Raw genomic sequence first — 18,385 nt, 5'->3', positions numbered from 1 at the left:
GAACATAACACCTTTCCAAGGTGCAATAACCTCAGTTATGGACACATACATCATTCCATTTATCAGCAGTTTAAAGAGGTTTTTAAACCTGAAAGACCAAGAAAATATTAAACAGGTACAGGTAAGGTCTATTTTTGTTTCAAAAGCTGCTGTTCTATGCTCCCCATAAAGTTTTATTATCTGCAGTATTGGGGAGATTTCTAAATGACTCAAGATCAACGCACATCTGTACTCAGACAGCATCTGTCTATTTCAGCACCAACAAAATGGCTTGTTTATTATTAGTTTTGCAGTAAGTCACGCCTTTAATTTTTCTCCCTCCTTCTAAAAGCTTGGTTTCAAAAACAAACACAAGGATGAGTTTCTGGAAACTAAAGACTTGCAGATGGGGGCAATGGTCTAAATCAGGCTCTTGGCCTATAAACTTTGACAGCATCCTTTTACACTGACTTTCCATGTATTTCTCAGGGATCTACGTGGGCCTCTCAGGTTAATGAGAGTTTCATGTGTTGATGGGGAATCTGGACGTGCAGGTGTCCAAGAAAACCCCTCTACTTGGCGTTAAAAATCCTGCAAAGAGCTGACGGGATTACTGAGATTAAAGTCGGTCACCCGCCAAAAGTTATAACAAACGCTGCCCCGGAGACAAGGGAGAAGACGAAGAACAGGCGGCCTAGGTACAGTTGGTTGTCAGAAATTGTGTGTAAACAGTGGGTCTCTGAAGGGATACCAATCATTCCTGAGAACAGATGAGATGAACTTCACAATTTAATATATTTGGTCAAATGCATTTTCCCTGTTTGGAAGCTTACCGTTCAGTCAGGAAGGGTATACTGATTTTATTTTTTGAAGATGACTTATAAAGGAGGTGGAAAAGCGCTTGAAATAATACATTTTCAAAGACTTACTCCCTAAAAGAATCATCTGTAATTACCATTCACAATGGATGTTCTATAGTTTCGGACTGAGCAGAGGCCAGCCCGTGACAGGAAAAGAGCTGGAAAGTTAGAAACTGCATGGATGGAGGTGGGTAACCAAGGTGAGGAAGGGGAAACATTTTGTGCTCTGAAGACATACTGTTTTGCCATCCAAATGCAGTCAGGGAACAGAACTGCAAATTCTTTTAATGTTCTGAAAGAAAAAATCTGTCTGTAGTAATTTCATGCATTTCAGTCCAGGTCACACAATGGGAAAAATGCATCTGCACGTCTAATTTCAAAGCACAGGAGAACAAGCACAGATGTTCCACGAAACATATCATGCTCTTCCTCCCCTATCCCTGCCCGGAGTCCTTAACATAATGGAAGAAGCTGTGATTCGCATTTATCCACTGGAACCATTCTTAACACGTGGACAGACACGTCTATTTCACCACATCCTTGGAGGTGACACAAGGTGAAATGTTTTCTTGGTGAACATGGCCATGCTGTGATGTGTGTGGTGTTGGGGGTAGCGGGGTGGGCTTCTTGGCAGAAAAAATAGAGCTAAGGCCCGTATTTGGAAATGTGGAAAAAAGCATTTCTTTACGCTACCTTGCAGGTTTCCAGGACAGTAAGAATCCTATCATTTTGTCACTACACTTTAAGATGCAAAGTCAGGCCTGAGAACACATTACTCTGCGTGGTTTTAATAAAGCTGCTGGTATATAAGAAGAAATGGAATAAATAAATTTTAAATGGAATTAAAATATTTTGATAAAAAGATGTTAATTGAGATGAATTTTATATGAGACACATGAATATTCTAAATCTAGACACTTTAAAAAAAGATAGGTAGATAAACAGATGTTCCCATAAACTCTTCTGGAAAACAGCAAAGTTCTTAGACTAAGGGAACTAAATTATTATATTACAGAAGTTGATAAGAGTTCAGTTTCAGCATATTACAGATTGAACCCCAAATTACCTATTCCTGTCTGCTTTTCCTTTCTGTCCTACTCTCCAGAAGAGACAGGAATGTCCAGATGTAGATCATGTAAGATGCCTTCTACATTTGTCTTGGTAAACGAGATTCTTTTATTTACGAGTGGTTGATTTAGAGGAAATATGTTAAATGAACAAATGTGTTGACTGATTTTTCTTCACATGGTACATGATTGTTAAATAAATGAATTCTTACCATCTTGGTATTAGAGCTTTGTAAATAAAAGTATCCTTATAAACGAATGCAGTATTTGGAAACTAAGTTAAAACTACAGAAATAGGATAATATGTGTGCTACAAAATGTTGCTGGTTGACACCAGCAGTGACACTAGTCTGGATTTTCAGAATAATGTTTAAAAAACTAGGCCAGGAAAATTCTGCATACTCTGTCTTCATTTTTTAAGACTGGAAACTTAAAAAAAAAAAGTTCTTTTCTCTTTTCCCCATGAACTCTGTGTGCCTCCTGAAATATCAAAAACAATTTGTTCAGTGTTTCATATTTCATTTAACTTGCTAACTTCTTTTATTATCATGAGTATTTCCCACTGGAAATTTTATCTTTAATTTCCCGATCTTCAAACTTAAGGCTCTGTCAAATTTCTTGCACCTGTAGCCATCAGCCTGTGCATCTACCTGGGTCTCGGTCTTTCTCTTCGGAGATGGGGTCTGTCTTTGTCAGCTTTAGCCCTAAGTAAACACATCGAGTCTTAGACGCATGCAGATCACCGTGATGACTTTCTTCTTAAGCTGTATCCCTGGTGCTGCATTTTTTCCCTCCACTTTTCTGCATTAGTATGATGGCCTATAACATGCTCCAAATTGCATGTTGTATTTGTCTTCTTAAGGAAAGAAAAAAGACCGAGTATTGGCCAGACATTAAGGTGTGAACAGCCTGGAATGGTGGGTAAGCCTTTGCGTTTCAGATACTTCCATCAAAGATTAGAGAGACATGAAAGATGAACTGCCCAGACTTCATCTTATCTCCCCTAGTGAGCTGTACTTCCCCCTGAACTAGCACAAAAGAATCAAGCAAAACAGCCCCGCTAGTGAGGTTTCTATGTGGAATCCTCAGATAAGCTTCAGGGTGAAGCCAACCTAAACAATTACTTGATCTAAGGAAAGAAAATCTTTTTAATTAAAAAAAAAATTTTTTTTTTGCTATGTGTTGCCTGATATGATTATCAGTACTATTTAAAACGAATTCGAGCTATGCTTCATATATTTATATTTTCTTTTAAGCAAGCCCATGGTACCAGCTGATAGAGTAAATTTATTTTTAATAGAATCACAGAATCTTAAATGCTTGAAAGGATTTCAGAAGCTGTCAGGTCCAATCACCCATCCCCTGAAGAATTCTATCTATTGCTGTCTCAGGCTTGCTAGAAGAATAAAGAAGCTTATTTATTTTTCTGTTAAATCCAGAAAATGTAGTTAGAAGTTTAAAGAACTGGGATTGTAAGAAAAATAAAACTTTGGTAAAATTAAGACTTCATTCTTCTGAAGGAAGGCAATTAAAGGAAGGCCATGAATGTGTTTTTAACCCGTGGAGGCAAAAAGAGCTGAAAAAAAAATGTACAAGTCACTTGTACAAGTTCATATGTGATTATTCTAATTGCACATTAGTCATAACATGTGCAATTAGTCTCAACTGCTTACTCTGTTCGATAGTTGGAAATATAAAAGCGTAATGCATTTTATTACTATTGGGATTTATAGAGCATTTTAAATTTAATCTACTTTCCTCTCTTTATTTGAACGTAGAATTGAATGAAATGTGAAGGCTGGGGGCTTGCAGTGCAGAAAGGAAATACGTATGCGTGTTTGTGTGTGTCTCTGTTTCAGGTCAGCATCCAAAATTGCTATTTTGATGTGGATCAAAATTGCCATTTGGATGTGGAGCTTTCAAATGGTGCATTAAATGAGAAATATATGAGGGCACAGAATACCCATTCGCATCCTGGCTTTGGAATTTCCAGGGTGGGCCTTTTGCACCTTTGGAGAAGTTTGCTTTGGAGGTGCTTGAAAAGTTTCCAACTGTGGGTTCTGCCACTTCTGAAGAACACACATTGTTTTGCTCTTGGGCTTTCAAATTCTGATATGAAAGTTATCTAAAGCTTAGGAGTTTGTGTGCTACATTACATGCTGCATAAACGTAGCCATCGCTCTTAGACGTGAACATTAACGCGCTCTGTAAAACGTAGTTATTACCGCCAGGGCAGAAATCAACAACCCCACCAAAGGCGTTTCTTAAAACTGCTATCATAAAGTCTGTGCATGTTATGTATTTCATTAACATTTTACTCCCCAAGGATTCCCAATTGTATAATAACAGAAGTTCTTTAAATTTTAAATACCACAGACAGGAACAGCCTTTCACCTAAAACAGATGTGAAACCATCAACCTTGCCTTCCTATTGGTCCACAGATATGAAACTGGATGGTAACTGATGGCTTCTAATGTGTTGTTGTTTAGGTTACAGAATTGGAAACTTAATAGTATGTTTCCCATGAAAAGATAAGTTAATAAAGCAATAGACAGGTTTTCAAACACAGTTCCTTACTCTTGATTACATTTGAAGTTCAAAAAAAAAAAAAAGAACTGTTTATTTACATACTGCAGAAAAACTAAAACAGGTAAGTCAAGGTCAGGGACACACAACATCCAGTCGTGGAAGGGCTCATTTCAGTCTTGTTTTTCCTAAATCTTTTCAGTGATGACTGGTGATTTTATCCTTGTGTTTCCTTTTCTTAATCCCATTCTTATCAGTGCATTTTGAGACCCAATCGTGCAGTACTCTAAAATAACATCTGTATTTATTTAGCTAAAAACAGTCCACTTTTAAAAGCTAAAAATAGTGAAGCTTAAGATAAATAAGCAGGCAGGTTTATGATGCTATTTTCCTGCATAAGGTAAACAGATGCATCTGTATTTTTGGAAAACAAAAGAACTACGATTCTGTTCAAATATCTACAATAAGCGGTTGAAAAGTGACAAAAACCAGCCAAGCAACCAGCTACTTTTTCCTTCAAAATTCTGATCAGTCTGATTATTTTAAAAATGACTTGATTAGGATTTTGCGCATCTTCTATACCAGTGGTTTACAACTGGGGATGATTTTGCCCCCAAACAGGACATTTGGCAACTCCTGGAGATGTTGTTTTTGGTTGTCATGATTGAGGGTGTGTGTGTGTGTGTGTGTGTGTGTGTGTGTGTGTGTGTGTGTGTGTGTGTGTGTGTGTGTGTGTGTGTGTGTGTGTGTGTGTGTGTGTGTGTGTGTGTGTGTGTGTGTGTGTGTGTGTGTGTATGTTACTGGCTTCTAGTAGCTGGAGGTCAAGAATGCTGCTAAACATCCTACAACACACAAGACAGCCCCACAACAAAGAATTATCCAATCTAAAATGTCAGGAGTGTCCAGACGCAGAACCCCTGCTCCAGACAAAGTCCAATCATTTGTTTAAATTAAAGCTTCTTCAGTGACTGTTCAATTTACTAGACATCATTTATCAATCAGCAGCTAAGCAGGATATATTGGGATTTAAACATGCCTGCTTGGTCTTCAGACACAATCTTTAGAGAGGATCCAAACTCATGTCCTCATACTGTTACAACTGAGTGGGAGCAAAGAAGTGGTGGCCAGGATACTGCGATTCCAGCCCAGGTCTGTCAGTAACTTGCCCTGTGGTCTTGCAAATAACTTAATCCCTCTGAACACATGAACAATAAGGAATTTAGACAAAAGGATGTTTGTACCTATGTTTAATCTTACTCTTAAAGTCAAGATATTCTGGAAAGAAATATAAAAACCTCTCCTCTAGAATTTAACTATGACTGTTGGTTCCAAATAGACACTGCCATAAAACAATTAGAAACCAAAACAGCAAGCAAAAAGAAATGTTCATGCTCTACAAACTAACTTATTTTAAGTGTAATTCTACCCAAACAGTTGTCGTTCTTTCAACACTCTCTTCCCAGTGATGCTTCATCATAAAAATCAAAGAGGCTTCTTTAAATGTCATACATTTTCTTTAAAGTGTGTTGACATGAAATACTAACTAGTAAAATCCTTAGACTGATTTTTAAATTGAATTAAGTGGTCAACTTGACCAAAATGGTTAAAATCATCTTGCTATGTTCTATCTGACAAAACAACAGCTAAAAATGTCTAAATAATTATGTCACATGTGCATTCTGTTTCCCCCAATCATATCTTCCTTCAAAAACAACAAAAAGCTCTGAATTTCATCTGTCCCTATAAACACATATTTCCTTCAAATGACTTCCTATAATGTGAAACACCAAGGTACCAGAGAAAGAATTAGGAAAAGTTCCTCAGGAGACAGTAACTTTTGGAATATGGGCTTCCTGGGTGGAAACCTAGTTAGAGATAACAGGCCTGTGATACATGAAGGGTCAGAGGTAAAGCATTTATTTTGTGCATGAAGTATAAGTCAATGCAGAACTAGGGTAAGATAACCAAAGTCTCACCTGGGCTACTTTTTTAAAAAGCAAATTGTCGGGACTTCCCTGGTGGCGCAGTGGTTGGGAATCTGCCTGCCATTGCAGGGGACACGGGTTCGAGCCCTGGTCCAGGAAGATCCCACATGTCACGGAGCAACTAAGCCCGTATGCCACAACTACTGAGCCTGCGCTCTAGAGCCCGTGTGCCACAACTACTGAAGCCGGCGCACCTAAAGCCCGTGCTCCACAACAAGAGAAGCCACTGCAATGAGAAGCCCGCGCACCGCAATGAAGAGTAGCCCCCACTCGCCGCAACTAGAGAAAGCCCGCGTGCAGCAACGAAGACCCAACGCAGCCAAAAATAAATAAATAATAAAATTTTTAAAAAAAGCAAATTGTCTCCCTTCCAGATCAATGTTTCAGCTAAAATAGCAAGTTAATATTAATTGCAAAACATACACAGAGCACACCTGGGGAATAAACATTCAGTTGAACAGCTATATTTTCTCTAAATTTGCCAACATTATATTTTACATGCATCATTCCACATTTGGGTAACCCAGTGAGCTATTTTCGTCAGTTCTCTAGTCACACATTTATAAAGCATTTTATTGCAATTTCAGCAATTTACTAATGATCTGAATGAGAAAATGCCCCCCGATCCTCGAAGTGTCTGGTCTGTAAGCACAGAGTGTTTACAGTCAGGATAACTTGCCTCCATACATGTTCTGGATTAGTTCAATTCAGCAGATAGAACCGATTTTGAACACAGATTATAAACCTACTAGAAACTAGCAACTGTATGAAAAATCACAAACTATTTCATAGGAGATCCCTGTTCCACACTCAACACGTTCACAGAAGAGAATGAAAGATGTGTCCAAGAGAGCTGAGAAGAAAATGAAATATGAAATTTGTGAAAATAAATGACATTTAAGAGTTTTAAGATAAATTACTTCAGCTGCTACATTCAATTTGGGGAAACCCTCACTTTGAAGAAAAAAAGAAGGGTTTCAGATAACAAATTCTTCTAATCGAGTAAGAAACACTCACTTCTCCCACCTAAAATGCGATAAAAATGTGTAACAATACTGTGTGTCAGAGGGAACATTTCCAAGAATTCATGAGTTATTTCATCCCATTTGGCACGCAAAGGACGTCCAGCTAGCCCCTTCTTAGCTCTTGAAATCAGGTCCATGCCTTTACATGATCTTTTGTCTCCATTCTCAGCAAGCTGCAAGTGAGATTCGGAGGTTGCTGGTAGCAACAACTCACACCCTGGGTGGATGTGGAAGCACCTGTGGGTAGTAAACCTTGAAGGGCCCCCTGGACTACAGCAAAGACCTTGGGGCTGGGGGCTGGGGGCTGGGAACCTGGCGAGAGGAAGGACAGTTTCCTCTGTGACTCATGAGGTCTTAAGACCTCACCAGGATTTTCGCTTTGCCCAGTTTAGCTGGCGTGAGAGTTATCTGCACGGCTTACTGCATTTGACAGAGCAGGAGGTGAAAAACTCACCATTCCAATGGCCAAAGAGCTCTGCAAAGGCCAGCTGCACCAGGGCCTGGTTCAGATCTGACCCTGAGCTGTGACTCGCCTCCCGCCCTCCGGCTCTCCCAGTGCCCAGTGACTCAGGTCCCAAGTCTGAGGAAAGAAGTCCTCTTTGGCCCTGTGAGGCTGACTGTCCCCACAAGTTGCAGCTTTTCCCCAAATCAGGACTTGATGAACTATTTAACCTCTCTGGGCTTCAGCCTTCTCATAGGAAGATGCAGATAAAGAACCTCTGGTCCACTTAACTTACACTCTAAGACTAAAGTGGCATGCGTATGAAAAGGGGCTTTTATAAAGGGAAAATGCTATAGAAACACAAGGTTTTGTTGTTAGAACATGTCTTAAAATGAATTTTAAAATCCTTAAAGCAACCCAGGGCCGCTTGGATTTGAACAGTTTGAATGAGGGCACCTACTTTCTTCGACCCTGCAGCTGTGGCTGTGAGTAAGTGAACCCTGAGAGAGAGAGAGAGAAACTGTGTGTGTGTGTGTGTGTGTGTGTGTGTGTGTGTGTGTGGGTGTGTTTTGACTCAGTTCAGCCCAACTCCTTACACCAAGGCCTTTGGTTACTGGTGTCTGCTTTCAAAGTTCCTTCAGTTAGGAAATGTGGAATATTATCAAAGGGAAATGTATGTAAAGCAAAAGGAAAACACTGAAACAAGCCTAGGCAGAAGGTTAGCATGAGCTCCTCTCTTCTGGAACTTTCTTTCTCCTCATCCCTCAGAATGAACATTTCTACCAGAAAACGCAGTGAACAGAGAAGGGGCTTGCTGATGTATTCCTACAGCTACAGAGGGTCTTCTTGGAGATTACTCTCTTCTGTGGGATTAATCCATCACAGGGCTGATGGACCAAACCAAACAGGATGTGGTTTAGAAGCCAACTGCTTCCTGCTCCTCTGGAATAAGAGAAGGCATGAATAATCTAGCACCAATCTTTAATTTTTCCCACAAAAGACAATGCTACCAAATTTGGAGATGAGCAGAGTTTCAGCCTGAGTTGGTTTGTCAAGTAATTCTGTTTCTAAAGTCACTGGAGGGTGTAGTAATCGATTAGTCCCTAGTGCCATTTTTATTTCTTTGGATCAACCAAGTTCATATCCTATCCAGGCATTATGTCTCTTGACTTTTTTTTTTCTCTTGTCTCCTGGCATTTTAATCAGGGCAAAGTCACAGTTGTTTTGAGGAAAGCACTCCCAAGAGCTTTAATTAAAGCTAGAAGGATAAATCTGTTTATAGTGCAGTGAACACCATCATTAATAAAACATTGAAATAATTAACGAATTAAATTCTGCTTTGTGTGTGAATGGCTACACCAGGATTTAGGAGAACATGTTTTCTCATCAGACACATTCTACACCCTTAGTTTGCAGATCTGAAAAGAAAAATCCGAGCCTGCTTTTTTCTGAGATCCACAGTCTCGTAGACTGCCAGAGCTTGAATGGAGAAGGCTACGTTACCTTTATTTTATAGGAAAAGAAATTCAGTGTCAATGAGGTTAATGGCTTGGGCTCTAATAATGTGCTTGAAAATTAAGAATTTTTATAGCGCCACCGATACACTGAGTCTTTCCTTAGAATCCTTGATTATTTAACCAGAAACAAAAAGAAGATAAAGATGAAATGAGTAATAAGATCAGCAGTTCTAGGACACGGACAAGAATGGCATACTCTGAAAAACACGGGCAAATCTCACAGGGTGATTAACTCTGCAATTGACAAGTAGGAGGTTTTCGCTTCTCAGGATATGAAGTGGCCTTTGGAGCAGGATGTGACCACGTGGAAATGTCCAAGCCGGGACTTCCCTTCATGCTCCTCCTCACTAAAGGGCTTCTTGCCCTGGTTCTTAAGCTTTTTGCCAGACAACAGATCCCACAGGAAGCACCAAGGAGGACATCCACACCGGCGGTTAACGATGCATTGTTTTTTTATGTCACTCGGTAATTTCCTAGAGAAAACAATTGAACTAAAGACTGTTCCTGTCTTGAGGGAGAGTCAGTTTCCAGGGCTGCCTTATTAATTTAACACATGCAAGTGTTTGTCCTTGTTGCTACAGCACCATGTTTTGTGGGATATATTTCGTGCAAAATGTGACAAAGCCGAAAAAGAAAACAAATGCCATCCTCATTCTGATGTGCATACAAATAGGACTGTCAAGTACAAATGGTCCTGTGATGGGAGGTATGTACCTCCTGCCCTCAGCCTCCCTTATGCTGTGCTGGTGGGTTAATTTATAAAACATCTATCCAATGAAAACAAGCCCGCCCCTTCCAAGGAGTTTCAGAAAAGCTGGAAACACATGAAATTATTCGTAATTAGGTGATGGGTGGATGTTAGGACCTCCCACCAAGTACACAGACGCAACTAGCGTGGAAATGAGCCCGCTAAGCTCCCGCAGAAGAAAAAGATCATTTTCCCTCAAGGTGAACTGACGCTGAGCTCCTCTGACGTTCACCTCCCGGAGGGGCTGAGGAGCCAGGGCTCCCCATTCTTGGTTTAGAATCGGGAAGCCCCCGCTCATCCTGGTGTGAGGCTTCTCAGCACGAGGAAAAGTATAAAGGGTTGGGGACGGATGCTTCACAAGATACACCTGAATATATAGGAATTAGTGATAAAGATAAAGCACATGGACGAGTAAAGAAGCAGGTGTTGGGAGTCCAGCAGACCTTGCTTCCAAGCCCGTGACCTTGGGCATTTACTCATCTCTCCGAACCTCAGGGTCCTCATTTTAAAAATAAGGATAAGTGAACCTCTGTCACAGGACCGCTCTGAGGACTGAATAAACATGAGGCAAGCACTCAGCAGAAGTTGGGGCACATAGGAAATACTCGATACATGGCAACTATCCCATGAATGGCACACGTGTCATTTGTGCTGTCACCAAATATATCTAGCTGTCCTCCCTCCAGCACGTGTGGAACTGCTGCCCCTTGGAAGTTAAGCGTGGCCGGCCGTGGGATGTGCTTTGGCAATGAACTTCGTGTCGTGCTCCTCAACGGAGCCTCATGAGTCAGCGTGCTTGGCCACACTCCCTTCCTCCCTCTGCCTTGGTGACAGGTTTCGGATGACGGCCGCTCCCTCCAACTAGGTCCTGGTGTGAGAAGATGTGGGGCAGACCCCCTGCCGGCCAGAGATGGGGGTGGCATGAGCAAAAAGGAAACCTTCTTGTCTGGGGGGTTTGGGTTACTTAGCTTATCCCGACCATACTTTGATAGAAAGAGTTGGACCATTTGAGATTTTTCTTCTGGGGTCACCTCAAACGGTGCCCAACTCCTGAGAGCGATGTAAACCCTGTCCCGCTGACAACTGCTTTGTGAGAGCCCGTTCTGTCTCCACGCATCTACTGCCACAGATTTCCTTGCCCAGAAGAATTGCTACCGTTGCATTTTCAGAACTCTTGCAAGACTGACATCCCTAAATTATTGAGTGTTCTCCACCCTGCCGAGAATACAACTACATTACCATGCAAACATGCTTAGCACTGCAAAACGTAAGCTTCTCTCCAGAGGCACGTCTGTCAATCACACGGAACTGCTGGTTGGTGTGGGGATGTGGAAAAACAAGTCTCCAAGAGCTATTCTGACCTAGGCAAGTTCATTTCATTTCTGACTTAATCTAGAGCTGGATTCAGCAATCCCACTCGAGGTAAAAGCCTCTTCTTTTCTCACCCTCTACACATTTCTCAGTGTTATCATTTCGAGGTTAGTGTGAGTTCAGCCTTCTGAAATAGGCCATTTCACTTTAAGTGTATGTTAAACTAATATTGACCTTTCCAAAGTAAAACAAAATCTGGTATTTGTGCTCAACAGACTGAAACAGCCATAGATGTAGAAAGTAGGGGATTAATCATCCTGGTATACTTTCTTGCTTAGAAACTCTCCCTGGGAATTAGTCATTTTTATATATCTCGCAATTAGTGCAGGACAGGCTCTGCCTACTCTCTTGAAAAGGAAATCTGGATCCTTCAGCAAATAACATTGGATAATTTGCCCACTGTTTAACCCACACAGCCAGATATGATGTTTCATTTGACAGTGGGTGAAAAAGTCAAGAACATGAACATCAGGCCTTGGGTGGGAGTATCCAGACATCAAGGCTGGGCAAGTTTAGGCTTTGGGAGTGGTGCCAGGGACGAGCTGGAGATGAGTCCGGGTGGAGGTGCAGAGGAAGGGAGCCTGTGGGGAGTGGAAGGGTGAAGGCAGGGAGGGGAATATTAGAGCAAAGTGGGGAAAGCAGAACCGACATCACTATTAAGGACAGAGACGTGTACATTTCATATGTCTGTGCCTGTACGTAATCCACAGAGACCAATGCCTTCAACTAAACCACTTCTTGGGCACGTGCTGCTTGGACCAGTGTGGGAAAGTAAACCTCAACCCCGTTCTGCTCTTCTCCTACCCTGAGCAAACAAACAAACAAAACACCTTACAAAACAATGACTTCAGGCACACCTCCAAGTACAGGTAATATATTTCATTAAGGAAATAATAATCTGTTGAAGTAGGAAGCACATCCATAGAAAATGTATGGCTGCTGTGGGAATAAACCCTCAGGTTTTTTAGTTGTTACCCAAGTGAGACACCTGTGCTCAGATTCTGTAAGAGTCATATGTAAGTATCTGAGAAGATAAGCGGTTTTCAGGCATGTCATCTGGGCCTGCTCTTCTCTGATCCTGTGAATTCTGCAAAGTGATTACACTCGGCGGTGGTCCCTGTCCTTCTCGTTGGAAGGCATTAGTCACGGCGTTGCTTTTTTTCAACAACCGTTTTAGATGACCCACATCTTCCACCCTGAGTGTGCCAAGTATAAGTCACGTACCTGGATCCACTCTTTGTAGGAATCCTCTCCAGGGGTCCACCCATTCTCAGGATAGTGGAGGCGGGAGCGTTCGGCAGACCAGTTGGTGCTGTACTGTGAAGAAGCTGTGATCTGGTCAGAGTGAATCTCTCCGGATTCCATGCCCAGAGCTTCCATACACTTGAAGTCTGAAGGGGAAAAAAAAATGGCCCTAAGTCATCAAAACGAAGGGGACCTAGGATGCATATTTCCTTTTTTGATCTGGAAAACTAAAACGGTCTTTTCGATGTTCACACAGTCTTACAAAAGATGACAATGAGGGACTTATTGGATTGTAGCACCGATCTGTGCATTTTCATGGCAAGAATTCTGAAAAGCAAGGCTATGAAGATCTCACAGTTGATTATTTTTCCAACAGGGCTTAGGTGGATATAAATACTATAAATACTATTAGAAAGTTTTTAGGAAATGATGGAAATTCGGATTTATTTTCAAAGTTGAATGTATGCGGATATGTCATATGCATACACATCAAGAGTTACATTTAAATAAAATTTTACTATTTCCTCTAAGATCTAATAAAAGTGAAAAAGACTCTGTCCATTTATAGCCCATATTTGGTAGGCTAAGTAGACTTTAACTCTCCATCTTTCAGAGTCCTTGCAATTGGCACCCAGGCCTCCCCTTTGTTATGCCCCTGCCCTGGACTGGCCATGGTTACTAACACCATCGGTTTATTTTATTAAAACACAACAGTATCCATCAGGGTAAAGTGCAGTATCATAGGGTCCCAAAGAGCACCACAGTTTTACAGCATAAATAGTAATATTCACAACGATGACCATGAATCATGAAAACATGGATTCCATTAGGCCTCATATACTCAGCAAACAATGAAATATGAACTATGATACTGGGAAGTGAATAATCAATTTTAGGAAAATGTAAAGTGCCAAAGTGCAAAAAAAACTTTAGCGATTAAAAAGAAGATTCTCAACCATCCAGAAAAACATCAACTAACCAAATTGCCACATTTTCTGAATTTTCTATCATAATTAATAAGGTTTTATGGCATAAAAGGTTTTCTTTCACTGGTTTTCTACTTTTAAGCTTAGGTTTGTTATTTGGAATATAAAATGGCACAAAAATACATGAGTGGATTAACCAAATAAATTAAGTAAAAATAAGATTTTGAAGTTTAATTGGCCTTTTTGTTTTCCAGTTAAGATCTGGGAGAAAAGATACAAGCATTATCTGTAGAACAGGTCTCCTAACTCCCCTGCCTTTTCCCTGTGCTACGTTACAACCTGGCAGCTAAAACTGATGAAACACAAATCATTCATTGTTTTTTCAGGTTTTTTTCCCTCGGGCTCTTAAAAGAGCTGGAGACCACATCAACTTAGTCGTGTATTTTAAGAAGATACAAAAAACATGTTACTTATTTTTCTTTTATGGAAAGTTATAGCAGAAGTTAAAAGATGCTTCTTTTACATGAATATCCACTTTCATTCACATAAGAAAAACAAAAACAGCTTCCACCAGGGTCTCCCCAAATCAAACCGCCACACACCATCCATCCTACCTGCCTGCCTGTCGATGAACTCCGCTGATGCTGATTGGTTCTTCTCATCCAGCATCGATGCCTGTCCTTTCCTGGCTCTCAGCCCAATACACACTGGAGGGTACCAGGTAGGTGGTCTGGCCATATTTCATTGTTTCAAGGCACAGTTTTGCCGTTTCCCACTTTTTCTCCCATAATTTCAGAGGCTTACATGCAGCCTGCTCACACATAGTTTTAAGAAAGCACCCCAAAGAGTTCTTCCTATTGATAGTCATATAAACCATTTAAAAGAGAAAAAGAAACACTTGGCACTCCAACTCACAAAACACATCTGTAGTGTTCACAGGGCCGCAGGTGTGTGAGGAGGAATAACAGTGACTATTTACCGCAGGGCTTTGCAAAAGGCATAAATACTGACCTTCTGAAACGCTGCTTTGCAAGACACTATAGTTTGCCGAGAAGCCTTCTTTGGCTATGGCGCTGTCCGTGTAGAAAACCATGGACAGAATGCCGGATGAGGAGCGGATTCGACCTGGCGTTTTCTGCCCACAGTAACGTCCAATGTGGGGACCAACTGCAGAGGGAGAAACGCAGAGATCATGAAAATACCTTTCCTTCTGCAGCAGATGCCAACAGAACCATTTGTGAACATGGGTCCCAGTGGAACCCGGAACTGTTTTCTTACCCCAAGCAAGTCTTCACTAGCTAATTGTTTTGCAGTGAACATATTGGATCGGGTTTGCGGAGGGGATTTTCAAGTGCGCTCTGAAGGGCAATAACAGGCATAACCACATTCCCCAGTGAGCAGGACTGTTTTCAGGAACAAAATCGAAATGCTTGCTTCGATTGCAAAGGAGATTTGGGCTGTCAAGTGCACCCTGGCATTCATCTCCAGGACGGACCGCACGGTGCACACGGTCCAGCGCCCAGGAACTCTAGCCAGCTTGTGATCACCCACGGGGGGCTCTTGGAGTCAATGCCCCCGTCCTAGGAGGGGATCCTGGGGAATGTTCTGGAAACCAGTCCTGGCACCAGAGCAGTACCAAGGTCTGACCCAGCCCTGGGTGACCCCCACTCCCTTCCTCTTTCCATCTTTCAGTCCTGGAGCCTCGTTATGATGAACATCACAGACTTAGACAAAGGACAGTAGATTATGTCCTAATCAGGGCTGTATCTGAAGACTAATTCATAATTGTAACAATTAAAAAATTTAGAAATTATAGATACCAATAATTTACACATAATAGCAAATTGTGATCAAAACAAAAGAAAATGTGTCTTTCTGACTTTTGTCTCAGTTTTTTTATCTCCCAAACCTTAGAGAGGTGACTGCATCGCCCTTGTGCCCAGTGACGAAGAGATGACGCAAAGCAGCCATTTGACTGCACACCAGGAAACAGGTAGTAACTGAGGCAGAAAAAGATTGGGGGCACTGACTGATTGGCGATCAAGTTGTTACTTGGCTTATACTGGCCATCCCTTTGTTGAAGTGCTTTTAGACCAACCGTGGCAATTAGCAACTGTAAGTTGCCTTATAGACAGTGTGGAAGCCCCCTGGGCTTGGAAAATCTTTCCATTTCCCTGTCCAGATCAGCAGCAAGACAAAAAAAAAAAATCCCCTTTTCTCTAGATTTTTTTGTATTACATATATAGTAAAAACATACCAGATGGTTTGGGCTTTGAAGGACAATCTGGTGTGGACCATTTTCCCCTCCAAGAAATCCGTGGTTCTATGCATTTCAACTAAGAGTTATTGCTTTGTTCAAGGAGGCACAGTAGGTGGACCTTTCTCTGGAGGGATGGGCCTTCGGCAGGGAGGTGGGGTTCCCAGGCCGGTGTGTGCCGCTTGGATGCAGAAGGCGGCTGGTGAGAGCTGGGTGTAGCTTCACGTGTGATCGAGAAAGTGAACCCCACGTGAACTGGCCTCCCTGGAGCCCCACATGCTAGCTGAGTTCCTGGCAGGTGGCTATCGGAGAGCCCTGCTTTTTAGAGTGCTTGGATCCTGGGCTAACAGGTTTTCAGTTCTTGGCCAACCCTCTTTAAAAAATAAAAGGGAAGAAAAGAAAGAAACTAAGCTAAAGTGGTTTACTGTCTGAGTTAGCGCAAAATGATAAGTTTGAATAGCTGGTAACTTCTCCATCGCTCAAAGTGATGGATGTGACCGATTTCTCTCTCTACTGTCACCCCTCACTCTCTAGCACCCACATGTTTGTGTGTGTCAACTGCTTTATTATGAAGAGCACAAGCAGTCTGCCCATTTAGAGGACGGATACAGACGATCCATAGGGCACCACGTGGTCGTGGACAGCGGTTCTGCAGAATGAGGGGAAAGGTCATGATATCAGGTTTCCCAGTTGGCAGAAGACAGCATCTCGGATGAAACTCTCAAGGCTTTTTGTTGCTCTCTGGCTTTAATCCTGGCCTCAGATTCTCCCACAACAAGTACTAGCTCTTCGCCAAGTTTTCTTCATTCTGAATGTGGCCCTATCACCAATTCAACACTTTCCCCTTCCCCTAAGAGCGCAAAGTTGCCAGCAACATGTGCATGAAAATATCTTGCTGGAGTCATAAACTCAGGTCTCTCCTTTCCTCAAAAAGAATCCCATTTCTGGTCTGTAATCTTAATGGGAGGCTTAAGAGTCTATTCATCCTCCCTCAGTCTTTTCCCTCATTTAAATTCCATCGTTGTGGTTTCATAACTTTCTTTTTCTTGAGTGTGTGGGCAAACTTTTACAGCCTTACTCCTGGGGGTCTTTCTCAGATCGCCACAGCCACTGACCTTACCAAGAATACAAGCACACAAGGAAAGCTGCAGTCACGCCCTCACCACCCGGAGCTCCGGCTGCCTCCCCTCACCGCCCCTCTGCTGTCACCCAGTTCCTCTGGGGAGGGCGGGAGGTGGAGTCTCTTTGAAAGAGCAAACAGAAGAGAACTTGTCTAGTGCAGACTCATAATTCAGAGAGTCTCCATGACTCACTGGTTTATAATGTTGAAGACATGCCGGGTAAATCTGCCTTCTGTCCTTTTGAATATTGCCCCGGGACAGCATGCGGCATGCAAGTCTCTTTAGGAGTCCTCAAGATAGGAGAGTGAAAGGCTTTTTCGACTATAATACAAAGAAGTATTGAATTTTCCTGAACAACAGCGAGACCTTAGCCTAGCAAGCTAATGCAATATTGATCTGAGCCAGAGCGGCTGCAAGACCCTCATCCGTCTTGTGTATGCGCTCATTTGTGGATTTACATGACCACAGCTCTTGGGTTCCCTACTTCTGGTTATTGTGGAGCCAAAGGCCTAGGAGATGAATTCAAACTGTCACAATAACAGAAGTATAATTCAAAAATAGAATGACTGGAGAATTTAAGCAACAGGTACTAAGCTCTCTCTTGGGGGAGAGCAGGCCTGTGATGATCATAGCTTCTCAGGTGTGAAGGCAGCACAGGATTTGTGCTGTTTGAAAGATACACCTGCAACAGGAAATGGCAAAACCCCATTCTTTGTATTTTCCCACTAATCCCTCCATTAATTATAACCCTACCTCAGAATCAGACAATTTGGCTTTCTGCCACCTTTTTATGAGAAAAAAAGGCAACAATCTACTATAAGGAGGTACTTTTAAAATGAGGTATTTTGAATAAATAAACAAGAAAGGGGATCATTTTGAAAAGGCACAAGATAGGCTACATCTACTTTTCTTAGCATAAACCTTTCGGTGGAGAATATCTGAATTTTGCAACTTTTCCCCAGAGAAAAGAATTTGCAACATTTATGTCATTTATATTTTGGAAGGTTTCTATCATTGATATTTTATATTTATATCATTGATATTTTATATATTTTAGAAGGTTAATTTTAATATGAAAGTAAATAAAAACCAAACAGAACTCAATCCAGCTTTCATGATGCTTAGTCCTAAAATCATTGATAATTTGGGGAGCGTAGGTCACAGCCTCAGTTCCAACTCTTTCCCCAGCCTGGATGGACAGCTGGCTTCATCTGCGCCCAGGTGGTGTGAGCTAGGCATTCACGTTTGGTTCCATAATTCAGCACAAGCATTTGCAGGCATGCTTTGCTCATGGCTCTCAAACCGTATGTAAACT

The 18,385-nt window shown here is 41.7% G+C and overlaps 1 protein-coding gene across 5 annotated transcripts in view; it reads right to left on the bottom strand.

The window, feature by feature from the left end:
- The window catches only part of NRP1 (neuropilin 1), a 144,332-nt gene that overhangs the window by 61,793 nt on the left and 64,154 nt on the right, over positions 1 to 18,385 (bottom strand). For all 5 annotated transcript variants that reach the window (XM_068561084.1, XM_068561074.1, XM_068561087.1 and 2 more), the window contains 2 exons: positions 14,704 to 14,859; positions 12,746 to 12,912 (listed from right to left, as the gene is read on the bottom strand). In XM_068561084.1, the coding sequence (XP_068417185.1) occupies positions 12,746 to 12,912; positions 14,704 to 14,859 (323 nt within the window). The remainder of the gene's footprint in view (positions 1 to 12,745; positions 12,913 to 14,703; positions 14,860 to 18,385) is intronic.

Source organism: Eschrichtius robustus, chromosome 1, assembly GCF_028021215.1.
Source record: "Eschrichtius robustus isolate mEscRob2 chromosome 1, mEscRob2.pri, whole genome shotgun sequence".
Taxonomy (NCBI): domain Eukaryota; kingdom Metazoa; phylum Chordata; class Mammalia; order Artiodactyla; family Eschrichtiidae; genus Eschrichtius; species Eschrichtius robustus.
The sequence above is the reverse complement of the archived record's forward strand: the minus strand, read 5'-3'. Positions and strand labels throughout refer to the sequence as shown.